Source organism: Anomalospiza imberbis, chromosome 6 (genome assembly GCF_031753505.1).
Source record: "Anomalospiza imberbis isolate Cuckoo-Finch-1a 21T00152 chromosome 6, ASM3175350v1, whole genome shotgun sequence".
NCBI lineage: Eukaryota > Metazoa > Chordata > Aves > Passeriformes > Viduidae > Anomalospiza > Anomalospiza imberbis.
The window spans coordinates 4,743,309-4,768,351 of NC_089686.1; the positions used below are offsets into that span (position 1 = coordinate 4,743,309).

A 25,043-nucleotide genomic window follows, 5' to 3' on the forward strand; every position below is an offset into this window, starting at 1 on the left:
GAATTAATTTCATTCCTTATTTCTGTAAATGAGGGTTTCCAGTGTTTTATTTTTCCTTTTTGCACGCAGCATCTTGCAGACAGAGTGGCCATGTACGTGCATGCCTACACCCTGTACAGTGCTGTCAGGCCTTTTGGCTGCAGGTGAGTCTTGCAGACACACTCTATTTGTAAATATCTTTTGGTTCACAGTTGCTGGAACTGCTTCAGTTATCTGAGTTCTTTTTTGAAACCTGGAATTAGTAACCCACAGTTCATCTCCTAAAGAATCCCTTCCCTTTCTTTTTGTGTATGTCTAACCCTTCAGGTGGGGAATTTCTATTCCCGTAAGGCTCTGCCAGGCTTCTACAGAGCTGGTTAATTTGTCCCAGGTTTTAAGGTTTGAGGGTTTGTGCCAGTCAGTCTGTGATGGTGGTGAAAGCAGAACTTCCCTCTGCAGTCATCCTGCTTGCCCTGACACCCAAAGAGCAGGTTACAGCTCCAGTGTGATTCTGGTACAAAGGGACTGATAAACAGAGATCTCCTGCCAGGTTACTGATCAGTAAAATGTTTCTGGCGACGTGCAGGTGCTGTTGTGAGGCAAATTGCTCAAGAGGGTGTAGCAGGACAGGAGGAGTTTTGCTCCAGGAAGGATGTAGGAAACTGAGCTGCTGTAGTCTCTCTAGTTCTGTGTGTATTGGTAAAAGGAAAGGTTTTAATTGCTCTTTTCTCCTCCAGTTTCATGTTGGGGTCCTATGATAGTGATGATGGTGCACAACTGTACATGATTGATCCATCAGGAGTTTCATACGTGAGTGTGTAAAAATTATTTCCATCTTAGCATAAATTCCTCTTTTAAAAGTTTCTAGTTGGGAAAATAGTAAGTGTTGGTCCAAAAGAGCTGTTGTTGTTTACTCCTTTTGCCTGGGAAGATCGCTGTTGAATCACTGCTGCTCCTTTGCACATGCTTGTTAAACAAACATGGTGTATTTCTTAGAAGTGCAGTCTGAGAAATGAGTTTAAAGCTTGTTTGTCAGAAACTGGGAGTTCATCCACGTGGCTATGTCCAGTGAAAACTCCCATGCACTGCTCCAGAAAGGCAAGAACTGTAGTGATACCCCCTTCTCTAAATCAGGTAAGAGAGGGCTGTTCCTCTGGCACTGCCTGCCAGCAGCAAACCAAATCAAAATACAATTGTTGCTAACTGTTGCTAGTGCTGCATTTTCAGCTGTGTGTTACACACAGGTCGATGCACACTCATACTGCTGGATTTCTTAACGTTTTCTTGCAGTATATCCAGTACCATGGCTGTTGAGAGAACTAGAAATGCTTCATTTTTATGTGTTTACGCTTCAAATATGTTTGCACAGTAGGTGGGTTTAGCTTGGGTTTGCTTGGATCCTGTAGAACATCTGTAATTCATGTAGAACTTCTCTCTTTAAAATAATTCTAGTTTATTCTTCCATTTTTTGTAATAGCAATTTTAAAAATCTGTTACAACATTTTGAGCGGATAAGTTTCTGTCCAGGAATTACTGGACAATTTCTATCAAAAGTGGTGGTACTTGATGTATTAATTGGGCTCTATTAAACAATTTGGGGATGGTGCCCCAAGGGAGAACAATACCAAGGTATTTTTGGCCTCTCACTGTGAGAAAGGTTGGGGTTGTCATGTGCTAAGTGATAGTAAGAGGTCACCTAGTAGAGGGTCTGGTATTTAATGACATTTCTATATTGTTTGTTTCTTTTTTTTTTTTTTTTTAGGGTTATTGGGGTTGTGCCATTGGTAAAGCCAGGCAGGCTGCAAAAACAGAGATAGAAAAACTTCAGGTATGGTGTAACAGTGTTGTGCTGTCTCAAGACAAATATTCCTGGCTTATCATGTTACCTTTTGGGTGCCTGAAATACATAAAATGCAGGAGAAGCAGGTGAAATATTTCCTTGTACATTTGCCAGAGAGCCAAGTAAGTGTGTGAATATAAAAGTATAAGTATGTTTTTAATTTTGAATGAAAACCATAAGGCAGCATTGTGCAGGGTTGTTGTTGTATCTATTTTTTCCCAAAGGTTTTAGATGATTCTTTTGTTTACCAAGTTCGGAAAGGCTGCTCTTGCTAAGGACAAACTGGTCTGTGGAGAGAAGACCAAAAAGTGTTGAAGTGTCCCTTTAGCTGATTGAAGTTGTTAGAATCCTGAAAGATTTCCATCTTCCTCATGTGTTTTAATATCTGACACCCGTGGAGACAACATGGAACCAAATCCTTCTCCTGTCGGTCTCATGGACTTCTTATGTGATACTGTGTTAAATCTTATTTTGGTCTGCAGAGGGATGTCACAGCTGTTCATGGAAAGGTTCAGAGTTTATATGATGTTATATTTTTAAGAATAGCCTATTTATGGTGCTGTAGCATCATGACTGAAAAATTACAGGAAAAATGAGAATGTTCTAGATTTGATTCACTCAGTTTTGAATCTGGTTCAGATGCTTGAATACCAAATTAAAGGTAAGCCTGCATGATTATTTGATCTTTATACTGGAATTGCGGGCACCTGGGGAATCATAATTTCAATTCCCACGTGTGCACATTGGCAAAACACAGTGCTGTGTTGGGTAACACACAATTTAATCCAAACAGTTAATTTTGTGTGCAATGCTGAGATTTTCCAAAACCTCTGCAGTTACTTATGTGAATTACTGGAACTTGACAGCAGAGCTGTAGAAAGCACACATGGAACTGTGGCACGGGGGCACAGGGCCCAGCTGAGGTGTTCATTTGGGGCTGTGTGTGCAGTGTCCCCAGTAACTGCAAGTGTGGGATCCTGTCACGGCTCTGTGGGGTGAGTCCAGCCCTACGTGCCCGTAACTTTTGTTCACTGTGGACTGGGCAGGTTTCCAGGTCACAGCTGATTTTGACAAGGTGAATTTGTCAAAGCTAAGATGGGGAAAACCAGATGTACAAAAGGTTTTGTGGGGTGATCCAGCTAAGATTTGTTTGTTGGAAGAGATGAGTGAGGTAGAAAGGGAGAGGCAAGCAGAGAGTCAGAACTTTAACCCTGCCTTGGGGGACTGCAGAGCAGCTCCTGGCTGGGGAGGATCCAGTGTGTGACACTCTGGTTAGCTGAGGGGGCAAGAAGAAAACCCCTGCATTGATCACATCCTTTGCATTTTATGTCTGTAAACTCAGCTGTGGGAAAACTTCTGGTTGTGTGGAGACTGCTTTAATCTCTTCATCTCCTGCAGCTCTGATACTGTTACAGCTTTTTGATATATGGACATGATCGTGATGAACTCCTGGGATAAAACTGTTCATTGTTTACTTTCATTGTCTGCAGAATTAACATACCTGGGATGGGAAAAGAATAATGGCACAAATCGGTTTTCTTTTTTGTAAATATACATAACAGTAGTAGAGCTTTAGGGTTTCCTGTTGGACTGCTAGTTTTATATGCATGAAAACACATCATCATGTAAATGTTTGTGTGACACAAGTTACACTTCTGTTCTGAACCGAGTGTCACAAAGGCAATGGGTCTCTGTTTAGGGAAATTCTCCAGGTGGGATTGTGATGGCACATTTGTCCAGCCAGGCAAGGGCATTTCTTCTCTGGCCAGTTGCTTTGCCCCAGAAAGGGCTGTGACACTCCACAGGAACTCTTGTCATCCTGATCCCTTCACCAGTGCCTTACCTGCCACACTAAGAGTTTGAAATTATTTTGGGAATTGGAAGAGGTGGTAAATTGCATTAATGAAATATAGGAAAATATATAACTGCTTCATAGGCCAGAAAAGTTGATCTAGAAAACAGAAGTTTATTATGGCATGGAAATTTGAACCAGCCTTTGTTCTGATTAACTGTGAAGCTGCCAAAAGACTGTGATATAACTGAGAAAATGTGAAATGAGATGCTGATGCCTTGCTCAGGCAGGCAGTTGGTTGTTAAGCAATATTCTCGTCTTGGGGCATTATTTAAAACCCAAAATTCCTTGCATAAAATGTTGGTAAGACCAAAAGTGTTACTGTGCTGCCTGGAAGGAATACCAATATTACATGTGAATATATGGTGTCTCTCCCATGTGGTTATTTTATATCAGTTGAGCATAAAGCATCTAGGAACAAGTCAAGCTTTTAAGATGCCAGCATCACCAGTGTAGCTTCTAAGATTTCAGCTGATGAGTGCTTTAAACTGGGGAATTTCCAAGTAGTATTTTTTTCCTAGAATCTTTCAGTTGCAATATTCTTCCCTGGAAGAATGACTTGCATAGAGCAGTCTGGAAGATGCATTGTAGAGAAGATATGTGGTCCTGGCCTTTTGTGTTCCTTTGACTACTGAACATTAAGCTCATCAGCACATGCACAGCCTCTCCTGTTCTGGGCCCTGTGGAAAATTTATGTTCTCTCAATAGCAATCTTGTACATGTATGTCTTTTGCCTACAGATGAAGGAAATGACCTGCCGTGATGTTGTTAAAGAAGTTGCAAAAATGTAAGTCTCCAACCTGTTTTTCCAACTTGACAAAAATCCAGACTGGTGAGCTTGCTTTGGTTTCAAACTGAGGCTGTTCTTTTTAAATTGGGTGTTGTGTGTTTAAACTGTCCGATTCTAATCCCTGGTTTTAAAATATTTAAACCAGGTGACAGATGAAGGGAAACTTCTTGGTGTGCTGCTTCTGAAATAAGAGTTGTTTGAACAATGACCTGATGCTTCAGAGAAAAGCTACCCACAAATTATGCTGAGATTTTGGACTCAGCCTAAAAAAAAAAAAAAGACTCAAATACTTGGGAAAGAAGCAAAGTAGAACTTCTTTAAAGGAATATATTCAGTATAGCTGTATTATTATTAGACATTTAAAAATAATTTCTGATAATACTTCTATTCTAGTTCTGCTTCAACTCAAACTCAGCGGCAGCTCTAGACAGGGTTCTGTTTTTCAGCTCAAATTCAGTTCCTTAGTAGCATTTAGCAAGATAGCAAAGATTTTAATAACTTTAAACCTAAAAGACTAGGCACAGTCCAGAGCAGTGATTTTTTCAGGAGCTTGTGAAGGTGTACACTTTGCTGCAAAAGGCTTGTAACCAGCTGAAACATGAGAAAGGCCTAGAGATCACCTCAGCTAGCAGACAGGAGGGTCTGGAAGCATAGAGGGGCATTTCCCTGGACACCAATGTTCACGTCAGTCTTTATTATTTGATTCACAATACTTCCACTGGAAGTGTGCTGCTGAAGGTATCCTGCCTTCCTCCACTATCTCCAAGGTTTCCACACTGGGTAGGAATTGCTGGTATTTTTCAACTTCTGACTTATTAGTGCTTTCTGAAGCAAACTAAGGAATACAAAATACAGGCTTCTTAAACTGTGAAGCCACAGGTTATTGTGAGTTCTGCTGTTTTGAGTGTCTCAGCCCAGAATTGTTCCAGCTTGTGTGCATGTTCTGTCACAGGATGAATCAAATCAGTTTTGTTATTGCAGTGTTAACATTTCTGTCCCACAGGCTAAGCAGTGATTTTACTGGTCTGGGTGGCACTGTGTGTGCTGTGATACCACTTGGAGTTTAAATTCCCACTTCCATGTTTGCCCTAAGCACCACATTGGAAATCTTATGTACAGACTTCTGATGAGACACAAGATACTGTGGTGGTGGGGTTGAGTGTTAAGTGTAACCTGCAGTAAGGTTTACAGGGGAAAATGCAGGACTCTCCAAGCTGTACTAAAACTGGTCTAGCAGAAGCAGGCAGTGATGATGCAGCCTTGGTCCTGCAGTATCTAAATCTCAATGTTTGTTCCAGTTAGGGCAACTTGAACATCTCAGCCTGCATCTTGCTGTAATGATTTAAGGTGTTGTTAGATTAGCAGTTAAGCCTGGAAAATTCTCTGATGGTGTTTGGTGGGGAGAAGGCACAGGGAGAGCTTCTATTAATCATGAGAATACTTTAAGAGAAGAAATCTGTGACAGGAACAAAGTATATTTAGCCTGTTGGTCAGTCTGTTCTAATCTGTTCTTTGTCTGTTCCTTTCAGAATCTACATAGTTCATGATGAAGTAAAGGATAAAGCTTTTGAGCTGGAACTCAGCTGGGTTGGAGAAAGTAATGTATTTCTATAATTTCTATAAACACTCCAGAAAATTTATAACTTTCTGTAACTAAAGTAAAACATTGCTTCTTAAATTCACTCTGTATGTCAGAGTCCTTGTGTGAATTGTAATTAAGACATACTCTTTTTATTGGCAGTAACCAATGGAAAACATGAAATTGTTCCCAAAGACATCAGAGAAGAAGCAGAAAAATATGCCAAGGTAAGTTATGACTTCGGTGTTGTTGCAGTGCTTCACTTGACAAACTGCTGAGCTGCCTGGAAAATGTATCGTCCCTACACACATGCCCTCAGTGTGAGCTGCTGTTACTGGGGAGGGCAGGGAAGGCTACAGTGTAACCCAGGGATAGTTCTTGCTCTCAGAAACTGTTAATTCAGAGCCTGCCACAAGTGGGGTCTGTCTTCTTCAAAAGTAAATGGACTGATGGGAACTGTCCTGCTGACTACAAGGGTTTGGACACAGTGAGAGGGGGGTGAAGCTGCAGCAAACCTCATTTTGTTTATTGCAGGCTGAATTACAAAACAACTGTCAGACTACTCTTTAATTACACTTTCTTTTTTTAAACAGGAATCTTTGAAAGAGGAAGATGAGTCAGATGATGACAATATGTAACACATTGTTACTCCAAAACAAGTCCAACTTTTCTTATCTTAGACCAGGTTTGTTTATAATGCATTATGCATGGGATGCTGTTGTGTACTTGTTGGAAGAAACCAACTGACCAACTTGCACTAATAAATTTTCCATTTTACTGTCTGTTAGCTTTTATTTCAAAACGTATAGGCCAGCAACTGTATCTAAGGACACATTAAGAAGGAAAGACATTATCAGGCTGCTGTTGCTTCCCAAAGCACTCCATTTGAGCCATGCTGTGCACAGAGAAACAATCTGTTTAGACACTAGACAAGTCTCTTGTTAACGCTGCATAGTTTAATATTAAAAACCAGTACTCTGTTCTTCCTTGATTAACCAGTAGCACAATTTGCAGTTTCCTCACAGTCACAGTCTGTGTCTGCTCTTAGCAGAAGAGATGAGAACATGGCCAGCTCCAACAGCAGCTTATAGTTTAAGGTGATGTGCACAGCTGACAACTCCTAAGAGCCTATGTAACAACCAGGAGCACAGCAAAAGGAATGTTAATCTGAGGTACTCAGCCTAGGCTTAGTGCAGGAGTAGGAGGAATTAAAAACTAATTCAATTTAAAACAGTGCTTGTGTTAAGTTCTAAAGCTGTGAGATCTATTAAGCAATGTAATTGGAATTAATGATTGAAGAGCCAAACTATTTTTAAACTTTTATTCAGCTGTAGTTAATCTTAACACACTTCTGAATCAGCTTCATCAATTGTTGACCTTTTCAGAAGATAAAAACAAACTTTGCTGCTGTCATTCCCCACTTCCTAAGAAAACAGAGTGCCTGTTCTAGTCACTTTAAAGTTTTGAAACAGCAGGTTGGATTGGGTTGGGAACAGCCCGGTCTGGTGGAAGGTGACCCTGCCCATGGCAGGGGAGAGCAATGAGATGATCTTTCAGGTCCATTCTAACCCATATGATTCCATAAGGTAATAAACTGTTCTGTTCACCACCTTAAAACTCAGTCAAAATTGAAGTCTTGTTTGTACATGCAGTTACATTCTAATGACCCTGCTAATCTAAAATGCATACTTGTGTAATGAATCAAACTCCTCAGCTTTAGGACTATACACTCATGTTCACCAGCCTTTAAAACAGAAGCTTTCCCTTGCATTGCAGGTTTATTTTTAAATCGGTAGTTGGGAAAATACCTGGCCTTCTCCAGTCTCCTTTGTACCAGGATTACAAAGCACAGGTTCTACTTCCTTTTTGTGACATGGGAAGGTCAGCAGAGGGAGGTGGCTCTGTGTCAGTTTAGGCTACCTGAGCTCCTGCTGGGACAGATGGGGCCAGCCTGAGCCAGCCTTAGTCATGGCCAGGACAGGCAGCCTCCTTCAGTGCCTCCTCCTGAGGCAGCAGTAACAGCTGCTGCACTGAGGCAGCCTGGAATTCTGTGTTCCAGGGCCGCAGACTGAATTTACTACTGCAGCTTCCTGCTGACTCAGCTCTTGGAGTCACAGGCAAGCACCAGTCAGGAAACTCCTCAGCAGCACCTTAAAGCATCAGCTGAGGCTGATCTGCCACTCCCTGGCAATAGGGAAGCACCTGATTCTCTTCACTGTGTCTTGATTCTATTCCTAAAATCACAGAATATTCTGAGTTGGAAGGGAGCCACAAGGATCACCAGGTCCAGGATCAGACCCATGAGCTTGGTGTTTCTAGCACATGCTGTAAACTGCTGAAGGGAAACTGAAGGCTGTCCTCGTGTGGCTACACCCACCCATCCACCCCTCTAATCCTTTCAGTGACAGCCACTCACAGCCAGATTTCAGGGGACAGTGAGAAGAGCAGGAGCAGCTGTGTATATTTAAAAGACAAAATTGAAGGAACAAGAGGAGGTAAGAGGTGCACAGCCACCTACTTGCTTATCCAAAATTTCCAAATAACTACTTGGAGAACATGGCAATCTAAAATCTCCTTTGAGGATCAACACTTTATTTTTCTATACCTTTTCACAACAAGGAAGAAGTCCCAAGAAAAGCAATTTCAAGAGGCTGTAGACAGCAGTATATGCCAAGTGCTGCCCAGTGTCTTGCCTGTCATGGCAAAATTTAGTTAAACAATACCAAGATGATTATTACTGTCAGGTTATTTTCCAAATTTAATCCTTAATTTATCAGAGTATGGACTCAGCCTGTTGCTGAAAATTTTATGGTAAGGAAAAAAACTTACTTTAATTTCCACTGACTGCAGATGGGGAAAGAAAAAAAAAATTGAGCATTAGAAGGTGAGAAAAGAAATTTGCCTTTTTTTTTTTTTTTTGGGAGAGGAGTGGGGTGAAAGAGGAAAAAGGCAGAAGAATTCTAAACAAGCTACTTTAATACTGACATTGCCCTTTACTTTAGAACAGAAAACCAGCAGAATTCTTTTTGATCATAGGTTCAGCGTTGCTACCTCTTGTCAACAAGACCCAGAAACATTAGAATAGATTTTAGCCCAGAGAGACTCATGCCAGCAGAAAAACTACTGCAACTTCCCTGTGACAGCTATTTTTGTAACCCTGCAGTTCCACGAGACAACCACACTGTATTTTAACAAGTAACTGACTAATTTTAGTTACTTAAAAATTAACTAATTAAACAGTAGTGCATTAGTCATCATAATGTTTCACTAATTTAGTCCACAGCTGATAGGCTAAACAGAAACTTCAGTGAGTTTTGCTGCTGAGAAGTATTTACTTGTTGCTATGTCAAACAGTGGAGTTGAGAAGGGGAAGAAGTCTTTAAAAAAGAAGGAAGTGGCTGCTTATGATCACACTGACCAAATGAACTAAAAATGCAGTGGGACAGCAAAGCATGATTAAACTTTAATTAACGTTGAAGATCATTTTTTTCTTAAATATATAGAGCTGTCTGAGGGAAATCACTTGGTGAACAAGCTCCAGAAGGGCTGAAGATGGATCTGAGATTATTTAGGTGACAACTAGATCTGTTCCAGAAGAGAAAATAATATTAAATTGCAAACAACCAAAAAGCTTATATTTAGCAGAGGCTCTCTTTCAATTAAAGGACTGGGGGGGGAAAACTGGCTCTGTTACAGATCCTCCCATATCCTGCAGGCTTCAACAACATCTAAGGACAGGAGTTTGATTTAAGCCCAGAGAACAACACCTGAGCAGGCAGCCAACATGAAGGTTTGAAAGGCAGCATGCATTCCTACAGAAGTAGGGCTTGGATCCCCTCCCCTAAAATTAAAATTAGCTTTTCCAGCTGGCTTGAAAAGGGTCAATTATAACTTCAGTGTAACTAAAATGTGGAAATGCTTTGCAAGGCAAACAAATGGCAGGGTGAAATCTTCTGAATTAGAGATTTGAGCAAGAGGTGATTCTAAGAGTCTTGCTTGGGTTATTTCTGCCCAAAGCACTGGGAAGTTCCAGATCTAAAGATAGCAGAAAAGCAGCACTGCTTGCTTCAGGCTCCACAAGTAACCTACTTTGTCCTACTCTGGCCATTTATGGGAACACATAATACAGCAGAAAGTTAAATATCCACTTGGAATGCATAACTCCAGTTCTTGCCATGCTGAACCACTTCATGCTCAGGGTTTCAATGGTGTGTTCTTGCTCAAGACCCAAGCACAGGGATTACACAGAACAGCAGGAAGAGTCTACAGACCAAGTAATCTCTTAGCTCAGTCATCCCTCCACCCAGGAGTGTTTAAGTAGTACAGCTCCAACAACGACACAAGAGTAGCCTGTTCAGTAAGATGCTTCCTCCTTAAGTCTCACACATCCACTGGCTGTTACTCAGCACCAGATGAATCACTACTCTTTAAGGCTGGATATGTCACATTCCTTGTTAGAATTATTTAGTCAGCAAGTCCACATACAGCAGCTTTGCTCAAGAAAATCAAAAAGGGGGACTAGGTAAACTGCAGGTGACAAATTACAAAACAATAGACTCCAGTGTCTGGTTTACTTAAATCCATCTCCATGACTGCACCAGGGCAGATTTTAGAATATGAAAGTGCACTTGCAGAGTTCAAAAAGCAAGTTCAGGCTATTGTATCAAGATAATTAATTTTATGCTACTTTAATATGGCCATAAAAGTTACTGGCTTGGATAATAGCCTCTTTACAACTGCTAGTACTGCTGATGAAATGATGGCAAGATTGTTAAAAGTAACAATCTTGAATATGAAATTTCCTGTGTGGCAGACATTCACGAGGCCATCTCCAAAAGAAACACTACTCATCTGTATTTGGTGCTGACTCTCAGAAAGGAAACATTCCAAGCAGAATGTGTCTCATGCAGATCTGAAGTATGCCAAGCATTGGGTCATTCATTTGTAACTTCTCATCACCAAAAATAGCTCGATGGCCTGAGGTTAAAGCCCCGCATGCTGAGAGTGTGATGTCCATGTGGATGCAGCACTGCTTGGGATGCTCCTGCCTGTGCAGTCCCAGGCACCCTTAAGGAAGGAGATTTGGAACAACTCCAGGGCTGTTTTGCAAGTCTTTTCCTGAAGATAAAACCACAGCCATAGAAGGGAATGCAAAACAGCAAATTCAGTAACACATCTTAGCATAACCTTAAAATGAAGTACACAGTTTAAAGGTTACAAAGAGAAAAACAGTTTTGATTGTCATGACAATTCTGACGCTGTAATTGCACCAGAACTACAGCACAGAGTCTGTCCTCTCCCCCTCATTTTCTTCTTTCAGTTGCATGTCTGTAAGACAAGGACCAGCTTTTCCTCTGCCCACCAGTTTTTCAAGTTGCATGCAGCAAGGAAGTTACTTGTACTTAAGAACTGAGAGCTATTTTGAGATGCCAACTGCTTGTAACTTTCCTTTGTAGTGCATCTTGCTGCCTATTATGTCCAATTACCCAGAGCTGCAGAAAACAAGTGGTAGCAGAGTTAAGTCTTGCCTGACTGTAAATACATTCTAGTATTTTAGAACACGGGATCTACTACCAAGCTCAAACCAAGTCTCCTTTTTCCAGATGGATGCAGCCACCCCCACACAGTGCTCTTTCATCTTCAGTACATTGCTATTAAAGGACTCTGAAACAGTTGTTTAAAAATGGCTCTTACGAGTTGCTGTGCCAACCAAAAATGGACAACTAGAATGAAGGAGGCAGTAGCATCACACAGTTTGTAGTCCAAACACATGTATATCTTCACATACAGGAAAAAACTGAAATCCCCTGAAGTCTCCCCTAAAAACAGTGTAGGAACTGCCCACTGAAAATACCATTTTAGGCAACGTGATAAAACAAGCCAATCGAGGGTTTAGAAAGAACACGGTGTGCTTTATTGCTGCATAAAATTAGATGTAATTTGGTACACATACTGTCTGCATATCCAAAATCAGTCATTAGGATTCCAATTTCGCCAGATTAAGAGTAGGTCCAATTATAGTGAATTCACCCAAAAACTGATGCATTCCAAACACACACACACTCCCAAAACCCACCCAAGTGATGCCTAAATATTTGTAAGTTAAAATTTATCTTGTTTGTTGGATTTTAGAAAAGCAGGAAATCTGCTCTTTTCATTACATTCAGAAGGAACAGAGAGCTACTCCGTGAGACTGCATTAACAGGTGACAAGAGCAGCACCGGAAGCACCAGCTACTTCAGCAGAATGTTCAAAGCTCGCTTTCAGTTCTAACCCCAGCTGCTCCCACAGTCACCAAAGCCCACCAAGTGAGAGTCTACTTCCCCCAGGCACTTTCCTATGTACATGAGGAACAGAAACAAATCTGAAATGCTGTTTGAGGCAGAACTAAAGCGTAGCTAAATGTGTTTTCCATCAGTTGGTTTAAGAAGAGCTGCTTCCCCCAGCCAAGTGCTTGTGTCTAGCCTCACACCAGTGTATCCTGTTGTGCTGCTTGCAAGGAGACGACAGATCACTCCCACAAACACATCTTCCATTGATCCAGAATAACAAAACCCTCTAAAAAGCCATGTCTTTTGCTCTGTCAGAGTTCTGAATGTCACACAACACAGCTCTGTTTATAGCTGTAGCTAATAAGGTGACACTACACAGGAGCACTGCAGGGGAAAGCATATCCCTGAAGGTACCAACTCCAGCAAACAGCACAGTCTGGCAATTAATTAACAGCTTAAGTGTCGATGGGGCAGCCAACTCCCTGGCCACCTGGAAATGAGCTACCTGGAATAATATCCTCCAAAAGACACAGACAAACTAAAAACAGCTTTGGAAAAGGTGGCTGAGCAGGAAAAAAATTTTCAGAATTTAATCACTGGCTGAACTGTAGATTCTCACCACCAGCAGCTACTTACAGCTCAAAACATTTAATTCAAAAGACTGAAGGCATTAATACTTTTAAGTAAGAATCAATACTGACCAACTGCAGTCTTGTTAGCTGAGGCTGAAAAGTAAATTAACCTGCAGTGATTGAAATAACTTGAACAGGCAAAAGCCCTGGAAGAAAGGCCATGTAACCACTGCCCTCACCAGCTTTCTTTTGCCGAGCAGCCAGGCTGAACAGCAGTGCTGCTGCTCCCCTCTTTGTGCCAGGCTGCAGGCTGGCAGTGACACACAGTCTGCACCGTCACACACTTCAGGGACACACACAGTGCTTCTGCAGGGTTACAAGGAAGGACTGTGAATCCACAGTCCTGATCCTGCTGGATCACGTTGCTCTACACTCTTCATCTGTAACAGTAAAGTATTTTAATCACCAGCTTATCAGTGCTGGCAAGCCTGAGACACCCCTGTTCTGGCAGGTGGACCACGTCCAAGGACTCGCCATCGGTATTAGAACCCTGTTCTTTGTCTCCACAAGTATGGAGAGATGCATTTTAGTAAAAGTCTGACCTCTGCAAGCCACTTGCACAAGCTTTTTCAGACACTGCTATATGACAACATGGCTCCTAAGACCTTTATTTCCTTGTACTTTTTTTACATGGCTACTGCTGCAGCAAAAAGTCTTCCCAGGAAGCAGTGGGGAAAAAAAAAATCAGTCTAAGATATAAACTAGCAACAGGTAGGATAAAAGGATAAACAGTGAAGATTCTTACTTCAGATTGCCCATGACAGATCACTCAAACTACTGACAAAGAAGAAGACCCTGAATCTAACACAGGTAAAGAAATTAATCCAGCCAGAGTTAGTTGCTGCACCGAAGTGAAACACCCATTTCAGCTCTCCAGTGTCAGCAGCAAGTCACATCTTAGATATGGGCAGCATTAGACACCTCTTCAGTAAACATTTCCTCCCAGTGTGGTATCACAAAAGGCTGAAAAAGTGACCACACTGTTGCTACAAAGTAGATCTTAGAAGTTAAATATTTATGGAGGAGTAGCTTCTATTTCAGCATCTTAATTTACTCAGAAGACTGCAGTAAGATTCTTCAAATACAACATGCAGAGCTTCAAAGACTTTTTCTCCTGATGGTTTTCATAGCAATGAAATAAGTAATTGCCACTCCCAAACCCACATGGGTTTTGCTTTCAAGTTTTACCCTGTACATTTTATTTAGATGGGAGTTTACTAAAGCAGCAGTAATTATAAACTATAGAGATTTGACTTTGTTAGGAAGAATACAGACTATTTAGAGATTTGGGTATAAGTTTAAATGTTTTCCATTTAAGTTTATTTCAAGAACATAAAATATATTCAATCTGTAGATGGGTAACTGACTGTATTTACTAACAAAACTATCCTTCCTTCCTGTAAAAAACATCTTTTCTCCCCTTGAAAGATCAAAACTTGCACAGGTAAAGAATTTACATCAGGAATACGGTTTCCACCTCAGAAGCCAAGAACAAAGGCTGCACGCTGCAGATAATTTGGAAGCCAGTCAAAAAGCACAGTTAAAATAATTCAGTTTACAGTACTGGAATGCTTGATGCACTCTGTACATGCACAAGACAAATTTCTGGTACTAACCACTGTCTTGTGCCTGCCATGAAAAATGTTATTCAGAAAGCCTGAAAGAGAACTAATGACAGGTAGATGTAAAGACCTGATCCTTCACCTTTACTGCTGGCATCCAAAGTGTTATTTTGAAAAATATGTAAGAACACTCTCCTTCAGCAGCCCTGTGAGCAGTGCTACCCAGAACAGTAACTAAATTTTCATTTGACTTCAAGCACCTACTTCAAGTTTTGAAAGACAGGCTGATCACTTGATTGCAGGTGGTGACAGAATCCTTTGCCACATCTAAATTAAAGCTGCTGCACAGATCTTCAGCTTCCCTGCAGTGCTGTGTGGTTGTTTTGCAACACTGCATGACTTCCCCAGGATAGCTGTAACTATCATCACCAACGTGAACTTGCAGTCCTGAGAAATAATACAAGAAATTCAGTGTATTTGTAATCAAATTCCATATCCTGCATCCCTTTATTAGACAACAAAACAGAAACATACATATTCAGATCACTTAATACCACATGCCAAAACATGCAGAAACTGGCTTTAGAATCCATGCTGAAGTAAACCCTGGCAATAAGCATGTAGTTCCTCAATCAGCCAACATTTGATACAAATATGTCAGCTATCATAAAATTCCATACCAGAAAGAATAAAAATAGCCTCTTACAACACAGCTCTTGTCCTGTCCAAACACAAGATTACCAAATCAGTCTTAAAACAAGGAACATTTTCTGTCTGGCATTAAAAGATTGCCTGACAGAGGCCACAGCTCACGGCCTGGGGAAAGCACAGCTCCATCAGCTGAGAACCGAAAGTGCTCTGGTGGTGCTGGGCTGCCAACACCACCCTCAGTGAATGCATCTCTGATTCCTGCACACGCTGGAACACGTGGGGTGGCAGCTCAGATCTGCAGCCACGAAGCACAACAAAGTCTGGACATGGCTTATTCAGGAAAACGGGGCTGCTCCTCCCTGGAGATCACTGAGGCTGCTGCAAGAGCTTGGTCAGCTGAGCATGGATGACTTTACTGGTGTTACTGGGAAAAGCAACTACAAAGTGAGTATTAATTCTGCAGAGCTGATAGAAATCCCTATTCTGAGATTTTTCTCGCACAACTATTTCTGACAGTGTTCTACATCACAAATATTTTCATCATTACTCATGTCCAGAAGATACTGCACTGCTGCAAAACATCCCCAGAGCAGATCCAAGAAATCAGCGCTGAACTTCAGTGGAGAAAATGCATCAATTCAGGCTTCCTGAGGGCTGCCAGGCTTTGTGTCTTCTCCAGTGGGAACCCTCCCAAGGCAATGATTAAAATCAGCATGAAGTTATGTTTGAATAATTAAATGTCCATCTTCTGAACCTGAGAACAGGAATGCCCCAGAGCTGGGGAAAATGTAAGTAAGCATTTAACAGGTTTCATTCAAGTTGGCTTGTTTTTATTCCCCTCTCTCACACACGTAATTATAAAAATGAAGGAACTTAATGCTGATAGTTTAACAGTGCAGCACAATTTTCTCTGTGACCAGGAAAGGTTTGATCTTCCATTTTTATAATCTAGCTATTACTGGCTGAAGTTTTTTGCTGTCAACTTCACATTTATTGGGATTTTTTTCTCTTTATACCTGCACTTCACAGCTTCTTACCATGCTCCTCTGAGCAATTTGCAATCATTTAGATAATAAAGCTTTGTGACCTTAATTTGTACAGAAATACTGCAGTTCCACATAGACAGAGGATCTGCAGAAGTGTTGCCTATTTAACTACAGAAACACCAAGGAGAAGAGCATTAAAAAAAAGAACAATGGAAACAGAAATAGAAGCTAAAAGTCTCCTGAACAACTGCAAAGTCTGACAGAGTAGCACTGTGCTTCACTACACAGAAAGAAGCTCAGTGTTAGAGTAAGATCCAATATTTTTAATGCTTCCACAGTATTTTGGCTGCAATTGTATGTGTATTCTGAGTTCTTTTATCTACAAAAAAATCCAGTATGTCAAGAGCAATATGTGACTACTAACAGAGTAAAACCATCTCACTTATCCCAGAAATCTTCTTTATCTGAAGGAAGCCACGTGATACATTCAACAGTTACTTGTTCTGCTGTTCTTACAAAGAGAACTGTAAGATACAGACATTCCTAAATTTCCTTTTTCTTATCAAGTGCTACATGTACGGAAGACTTTGGGTAAGATTTCTGGGATAAGTATATTCTGCAACTAATACACCAAACACATTTTCAAGTGCTTAAGTGTATTATTTTTACTAATTTACTTACAGTCATCACTTAGAATTCCACGTGACCAATGGCCAGTGTCGTGCTTCGAGTGCCTTCATGCTTTTTAATTGTTTTTAAATTAAGAAGTCTCTAATTTGCTCAAATACATATCCCCAGGCAAATCTCCCGTGCTGCACCTACAAGACCTTTGGTACTAACAAAGTACAGATAACCAAGTACTGCTGCTTTGAACAATGATCTAAAAAATGAAATGTTTCTATCTCACAGCACATCTGTTTACAGAGATTAGATCATAAAAGGACTTACTGTGATTGTCCCACTCTAGAGCTTCTCAGCTGTTAGCTCTGTGCAGTTAACACACCAGGCCATGATAAAAAGGCTCACCCAAGTGACCTCCTCTCCTCATTTCTTCCACTCATTCCCACAGTTTCCCTGTAAGGGTTTGCACAGGGGGATGGGGCACGGTGCAAAGGTCCAGCACAGCCAGGATGGCTTCAAGTTTCAGAGCTGCTTAACAGTGACATTTGGGATGAAAAATTTCAGTACCATGGGGTAACTCTTGAGTCCTAAAGTTCCTATTCCACTGAAAAGATATTTAAACCAAAATTGGACTTTTTTCCTGCCTTGCCAAAAGCACAGTGCTCTCATTCCGTGACATCAGACATCATCCTTAAGCTGTGTGAGAACATTTGTGCTGCGCTGAGCTGCCCACTGGGCATTCTTAGCTGCTTAAAATACCATAAAAGAACAAGTCACCTCTCCTGCTCACTGGCTATACAGAAATAAAGCCCTTTTGCTCACAGCAGCTTGGTGGGTGATATGCCATGAGCCTCCTAATTGAGCTGGCTGTAACTGATACATCCACAGGGGCAGGAGTTTTATGCTAGAAATCAGAAACAAGACTGGTTAGTTCCATCACAAACTGTTATTTATTGAATGGTTCTACACTCAGTACAGAGATACAAACCATGCCTCAGGAAAGCTCACAATCCAAGCCAGGATTTCCCAACACATGCCACAGAGAAATCAGAAGTTCACATTCAAATGGAATTTTGGAAGTTTTTTTAACATTTAGGTTAGATATAACATATTCTAAGTCAAAGAACCACAGAATGGTTTGGGTTGGAAGGAACCTTAAAAACATCATCCAATTCCAACCCCTCTGCCATGCCCAGGGACACCTTCCACTATCCCAGGGTGCTCCAAGCCCCATCCAGCCTGGTCCTGGACACTTCCAAGGATCCAGGGGCAGCCACAGCTGCTGTGCCAGGGCCCCACACCCTAAGGACAGGAATTTCTTCCCCATATATAAGCTCAACCTGCTCTCAGTCAGTGTAAAGCCATTCCCCCCTGTCCTGCCACTCCATGCCCTGGTCCAAAGGCCCTCTCCAGGTCTCTTGCAGGTTCCCTCAGATACTCTCCAGTTTATTTCCCTGCATAAAACAGAACTACAGCACAGAATCAAAGCTCCATCAACACTAAATGCCTCAACCTTTAGACATTTTGCATAGATCTTCAACCATCTTGATATTTACAACCCAGATCCAAACACCAAAATCCCAGACCTTTTCTCCATGTCTTGCCTTGCCTGCAGTCAATTCCAAACGAGTCTTGAGGGCTCGGTGCATTATTAAACCTTCAGAGCTTACCTGCACCACACACCTCTGCCCACTGAACTCCCTAGAGGACTCTCCCATTACTTGCCATTTTCCAAAGCATCAGATTTAATTTAAAAAAATACAAGAGCCACCTTCAAAGCAGAACTTACACGGGAACCATACCTAAATTAACCATCTATTTCAGTCAAATTAACACAATGGTTCCCTCGCTGTTGCTTTAGGTAACCCTGAGGGATGCCTTTGAGCTCACAGTGAGCAGTGTCAAATAGATGCTAATCACCTTGGAATAAAAACTATGGATCCGTTATTTCCGAATTAAAATTATGCATCTGTATTACTATAAGCCACAGAATCAATTCTGTATAATACGTCAAAATGCGAAACTAAATTTAATACATTTAGTTTTATTATAGGCTTCGGCCTGTAACTCCTACTTAGCAAAGTTAAAGCTCGTCTCTAAGGCCGAACTCTCTCAAAGGACTCCGGCAGGCGCGGCTATCGCACCTCCAGGACCAGACACTGCAACACCCCCACACATCTCCCAAAAGAAGGCCTCGGCCTCCTCCGCGCTGCTCATCCCTGTCCCTGCCGCGCTTTCCTGCGGAGGGAACCGTGGGGAAGCGCTCGAGCAGCAGGAGCCGGTCGCGTTCCCTCCCCACACGCGTCACGGGGGCGATGAAGGGCGGCGGAGCTGCGCCCTCCCCCGCGGGAAGGCGGCGCGGGCCGGCAGCCCCTACCTGCACCCCGGGTGTGTCTCTGCGGGGCGCTCGGGCCGCCCCGGCGGCTCCGCGCCCTCACGGCGGGCGGTCCCAGCGCCTCCATGGCGGCCGCTCCACTTCCGGGTCCGGCCGGGCCCGCTCCTGCGCCATCGCCGCCGCAAGCGGGGCCGCCACCAAGGCGCAGCGACGGGGTCATGCTGCCGGGAAGAGACGCGGTGCCACCTCAGGAGGAGCCTCCCGGCCGTTCCCTCCGCCGGTGCCACGGGCGCTCCCGCTCCTCCCTCTCCCCGCGGCCTAAAATGGGAAAGAGCCGCGCACAAAATGGCGCCTGCGACGCCGCGGCCGCCGCGCCTGCGCGCCGCGCGCGCCGGCTCCGCCCCCACCGCCACCGTTCCGCCCCCGCCGCGACCTTCCCTCCCGCCCGTCCCGCCCCGAGCCAATCGCGTCGCGCCGTTGCCCTTCCGGTCCCCGCCGCTCGCCAATCCCGTGCGCCCGGGGCCGTGCCGCGACCCAATGGGGGTGCTGTCCGCGGCGGCCCAATGCGCGCGGGGCGTCGGAGCGGCGGCCAATGGGAGCGGCCCCGCTCCCGCCGCTTGTTTATTGGGGCTCGCGCTGCGGCGCGGGGCGGGTCCGCGCGCGGGGGGGGAGGGGGGGGAGAAGGGGGGCGGGGGAGAGGAGGAGGGGGGGGGGCGGAGCGGGGGCCGCGCTCAGCCGGGGCCGCCGCCGCCGTCTGCGGAGGGGCCCGGGCGGCGCGGGGGCTGCGGAACGAGGAGTTCGCAGGTAGGAAGGGACGCGCCAGGAGGAGGAGGAGGGAGAGGGGGAAGAGGAAGAGGAGGCGGCGGCGGCGGAGTTGCGGCTGCCGCGCCGCCGTCCCGGGGGAGGGGACGCGAAGCGGCTCCGGGAGCTGCGCTTTAAACCCCCCCCCCCCCCCCGCCCCCCCTCCCCCGCCCTGTGGGAGCGCACGGGCGCGCGCGCCGCCCCCCTCCCGCACCGGGACCCTCGGGACCGGGACCCCCCAACTCTGTCCCGGTATCCCCGGCGTCGGCCCCCGCGCTCCCTGGGCCGGGGGGCTGCGGCGCTGCCCCGGGGGCCGCGAGGCACAAGTCCGGGAAGAGGAGGGGGCCCGGCGGGGCCGCGGAAAGTTGAGAGGGGGCCGGGGCGGGTGGGGGGCGGCGGCCCCTGAGCCCCGCGGAGCAAATGGCGACGTGACACACACCGAGCGCGGGGCCGCCCGGCGGGAAGCGGCGGCCGCGCTCCCTCGGCGCGGCCGGGACGGGCGGCGGCTCCTTCCCTCCGTCCCTCCCTCCGCCTTCCCCGGGCTCCCCCCGCCGCCCCTCGCGGGGAGCCCCGCGCTCAGCCCTCAGCCTCCCCCGCTCTTGTTTTGCAGTGTTGCCCGTGCGAGGAGAAGTCCTGGAGCTGGAATCGCTCACATAACCCTTAAAGATGAAGGTAGGCGGCTCCGGCGGGAGCGGGGATCGCCGCCCTGTTCGCCCGCCGCTCCGGAGATTTCATTTTTAATCGCTCTCCGTCTGGGCACGGCAGCAGTGGGAGAACGCGGGGTTCGGTGCGTGCTGTGAGCGCTGTTCCTGCTCCCCGGCGAGGTGCAGGTGATTTAAAGCTCTCACCGCCGTGCAGGAGCGCTCGGAACATCCTCATCGCCTCTGAGTTGTTGTTGTCCTTCGGGCTCCCGTCTTTAAACGCTTCCTGTATCAGCAGCTGCTATGGCAAGTTTGCAAAACCACAGCTTTTGTCCCGCCTTTGCTGTTGCCGGTTTGCTCAGTACAAAGGCTCAACAATTGCAGTGTAATTTACAAAACTTTTCCTTTTCCCTTCAGAGTTGAATGAAATAATCAAGTTATAAAAAAAAAACCATGTACATATCCCATTTTATCTTAGATTCTGCACCCATTTCCTGTCTGCTCAATGTTGTTATTTTGTCCTTGTTTATCAGTTGCAATAAGCACGGTAAAGTGAAATGCTGAGTATTAAAGTCCAGGTTAAGGAAAACGTGATGGATATTTCTCTTTAAAAATGCACTGGCAATTAAGTTTTAATAAAGGCATTCCAGGAAAGAAAAATAATTGTTAATAGCTGTTTGAACGATTGCAACAGATTTCTCTAGAGGTCTCCTTTTAGTCACCAGGAAAGAAATCCTATATATAGAATGTTATAGACTTAATTGTAAGTGTTGGGATGACACCAATCTCAAACCTTTTAAATAATCTCTGTCGTTGGATTGCTTATAGCTGAAAAAATACAGCTGTCTATTGCCTTTTTGCAGTTGCAATGTTTTCCTTTTGAACCTGCATGAATTAATAGTTGCTACTTTACTTTGTTGCCTTTTTTATAAGCAGATCTCCTAAGTATCAGTGAGTACCCTCAAAAACATTTCTGGGAGAGGCTGGCAATGAATTGACAGGAGGTGTGTGTCAACATCAGTGACAAACCTAAACTTCCTGTAACTTGTTTGTTGGGTTTTTTTTTTTTTCCCCTTTTGAAGAACTCTGCGATGGCAATCTCAAGGATAGACAATTTATCAATTAAAAAAATCCAACAGGTCTAAAAGCCTAGGTGTAAAAGGAAATACATCACGATGCAGCTGTAGCTGTAAGTAAGAGCTAAAGTTTGTTTTTGTGTTTTTGTTCCCCTCCAGGCAGCAGATGAGCCTGCCTACCTGACAGTGGGGACTGATGTCAGTGCCAAGTACCGTGGTGCCTTCTGCGAGGCAAAGATTAAGACGGTGAAAAGGCTTGTGAAAGTCAAGGTGAGTGTGCTGAGGCTGCTGCTGGTTCTGGTAGAGCATTGTCCTGTGTCACAGGAGATCCTACTCCTGAAGATTAGAAAACGTTCATCACTTCACTGTATGAGTTTTAAGCAACACTTAAATGTGGTTTTTTTCATACTTTGTTGTTTGGTTTAGGATGAGCATTTTTTTTTGCTTTATTTTAGGGGGAAATGTTGTTTTTTTATTATATTTTTTATAGAGGGATGCTGGAACAAAAATGAGCTTTCTTACTTTTTTTTTTTCCCTGTCTGCATTTGTCTTCTGTTTTCAAATGCATCAGTTTCCTAGCAATAAGTTTTGATGTCATAAATACAGGATTATGGCTTTACATGAATAATAAGGAATAAGATCCACCTCTTCAGAAGCAAAAGTTCCATTTCATACCAACTGACACTCTCACTTTTACAGTTTGGAACTGAAAAGGCAATGCAAAAATAAGTCAGCAGCAAGAGAGATGGCAATCATTTGTGTCCTAGGCCAGGTTTTAGCAATGCCTAGGGTAATATTTAAATTTTGAGCATCTTGATGCAGCTTCTAAAGCAGCATGCCCTGGCTGTAGCTGAATTTCTGTGCGTGGATAGTATTGGAACATAATATTCATTCACCTTTACAGGACTTCTGGAAAAACAACCAAAAGACAAAGTTGTCATTCTGGTGTTGTAATACTGTTGTAAATGCCACTATGTGGGAATAAGAATAAAACATTGTTAAATGCAAGTTAAAATTGAAAGTAAATACAGCGGTTGTTGTTCTCCTTTGTCTTGTTAAAGTCTTCCCACTTCCTACTTTAGTGCTTGCTGTCCAAGATATGTGAATAAGTCATTAGTGACCCAAAATCCCCAAGAAATTGAGGTGAAAGCTGCTTTTTGTAACTATACATCCAAGCTTTTGTGTGCTTTAATGCTTAGATCAAGTAGAACAAGCCATCAGCCTCTTCAGTTACATATGTAGATCATATCACTTTATCAGAGTGCTTTTCATCAATAGAAAAAAATGTAATTCAGATACTGGAGTCTTTTGCTTGTTCTTAATAAGTACTATGGGGAACTTGTGGTGTTCTTTGAAATGTGTTTTAATGAGAAGCTCTGTAGGAAGCAGCATGCAGGTCTGACAAGCTTGATTTTGTCTGCATCTTTGGTCTGGTAGAGCATTTAGCCTGTTAATAGGTAGGAGTTTCTTTTTCTCATTAGAATCAGATGCTTTATTACTCCACGATAAGATTAGGAATTACATGAGGCTGCTGGGACTTGGTGGAAATTCCTGTCACTGGCTCTCAATTATATTATAACAATAGAAGTTTTAACAAACTAAGCCTGATACTGTAATTAAGAGTGTGTAGGCACACCCTGGCACGCTTGCCAAGAGTGCAAAAAGTCCAAAACGTCTGGTAGCCTTTTCCTGAGCAGCAGGACAACCTGTATTCATCCCTCTGCAATTTTTATTTTAAATTTTGTATCGGCGTAAAGTGCATTTTTAATCTGAGTGTGTGTTAATACCACTGCTGTTTTGGCATGCCACTGGTGTTGTGTTTATAAATACAGCTACAGTGTAGTCTGTGCTTGGAGAATAATTGAGGGAGCCAGAAAACTGGACATCATTATCAAAGCAAGCTTCTGGAACTTTTGGTTCCTGAAAACAAATAGAAATTTTGGATTTTTTAAAATTGAACTGCATAGGCTGGTGTTTACTCTGTTTCGTCGCTGTTCCCTTCTAGAATGTAGGATTTTAAAGGGAGAAGCACAGTTTACTTACACTGTAACTGGTCTTTATTGTCATCACATGGGTGGTGTTCCACATCTTTGCCATAAAATCTTGCTCAAGGTGGCAGAAATGCTGTTATCACAGCCAGTTTGGTGATTTTTTGATCCATTTTTAGTAAAGAGAGGTTTTTCTTTTGGTTGTATTTCAGTATTGAAAGTGTTGTCAGTGAAATGCTACAGTTGAATCAGAGAGAGAAAAAAAAACAAAACACTGCTTAATCTTCTCATCTGGCAGCCCAGTTCCAGGTTTGCCCTGGATTGTGTCAAATTCTAAACTCGCCTAAAAATGTATTTTCTTTGCTTTGGAATGACTGGTGTTTGATTTGCCCTGCTCTTTAATTATGATGTTTCAGATTAAAAATTAAATGTGGTACTTGGGGCTTCCTATCAGTAAAATTGGCCATGCCAAGTGTTTTCTTTTGAGTAACATTTGAGTCTAATTGATAATCTTAATGTGGATAATAAGATCTTTATATATATATATACACATTTTCTTGTGTGTCTTGTGTGCTTTTAAGAAATCAAATGTGTATTAAAAAGTTCATGAATATCTTTCAGGTGGTCTTGAAAGGGGATAACTCAACTCAGTTAGTGCAAGATGACCAAGTGAAAGGACCTCTAAGAGTATGTATATTGCATGCCTTCCTTTGGTAATCACATACATTTCTAAAACTCTTAAATGTTGGTGTTGTTTAGGTGGGTACCTGTTCTTCAGAATTGAAATCAGCAGAAGGAGGCTCATCACTTTAGATTAGATGGGTTCTGAGGAATTAGTCTTAATTTTTGCAGCTATTTATGCTTCTTTGTATTGTGTACTTGATACACAGTTTTGCCTGCACAGGGATTTTTGTATCTTCTCATAAAATGCAAAACTTCTTATAAGTAATGAAACGTTGAAACTTCTCAGAAGTAATTAACAACTCGAGTGCCAAACCATGTTCAAGCCCTTTAGACCAAGAGTAAATACAATTACTCAGTGTTTTAGAATAGTTTAATGTATTTTATATAAAAAGGTGTTTGTTTGTATTTTCATTCTCGGTAACAGTGGTGTGCTAAAATGCAGAGCTGTGTTATAAGCACTGAATGCAAATAGAGTTCTCCAGAGAAGGTCATCATGCTTGTATTTGTCTTTTCTGTGTTGCTCCTGCAGGAGCACCAAGGCTGCTACTGAAATTCTGATCTAGCTGACAGTAGAACTGTGTTTAAAGTATAAGAAATACTACTAATTGAATGAATTGAATGCTTATCACTAATGAATTAATGACTTTGGATGTTTGTTTTCTGTTTATCTTTTATTTCTTGAGATGATGAACTCATGCTGAATTTAGATGTTCTGAGTTTCTCAGTGCTTTAGTGTCTACTTGTAGTTCAGCCT

General features: G+C 43.1%; 2 protein-coding genes across 4 annotated transcripts in view; both read left to right on the forward strand.

The window, feature by feature from the left end:
• Nucleotides 1-6,822, forward strand: part of PSMA3 (proteasome 20S subunit alpha 3) — a 9,481-nt gene extending 2,659 nt beyond the window's left edge. The window contains exons 5-11 of the mRNA XM_068192104.1: nt 1-143; nt 717-789; nt 1,742-1,807; nt 4,412-4,458; nt 5,991-6,058; nt 6,203-6,267; nt 6,634-6,822. The exon at nt 1-143 is cut by the window's left edge and continues 4 nt beyond it. Coding sequence (XP_068048205.1) covers nt 1-143; nt 717-789; nt 1,742-1,807; nt 4,412-4,458; nt 5,991-6,058; nt 6,203-6,267; nt 6,634-6,678 — 507 coding nt within the window. The 3' untranslated portion in view covers nt 6,679-6,822. The remainder of the gene's footprint in view (nt 144-716; nt 790-1,741; nt 1,808-4,411; nt 4,459-5,990; nt 6,059-6,202; nt 6,268-6,633) is intronic.
• Nucleotides 6,823-19,811: 12,989 nt separating this feature from the next.
• ARID4A (AT-rich interaction domain 4A) overlaps nt 19,812-25,043 on the forward strand; it is a 47,247-nt gene continuing 42,015 nt past the window's right edge. Inside the window, exons 1-4 of one of the 3 annotated variants that reach the window (XM_068192100.1) lie at nt 19,812-19,903; nt 20,511-20,572; nt 21,777-21,887; nt 24,227-24,292. In XM_068192100.1, coding sequence (XP_068048201.1) covers nt 20,567-20,572; nt 21,777-21,887; nt 24,227-24,292 — 183 coding nt within the window. In that variant the 5' untranslated portion in view covers nt 19,812-19,903; nt 20,511-20,566. Of the gene's footprint in view, nt 19,904-20,107; nt 20,573-20,784; nt 20,852-21,776; nt 21,888-24,226; nt 24,293-25,043 lie in introns of those variants that run through there. The other 2 variants (XM_068192102.1, XM_068192101.1) reach the window with 2 other exon arrangements.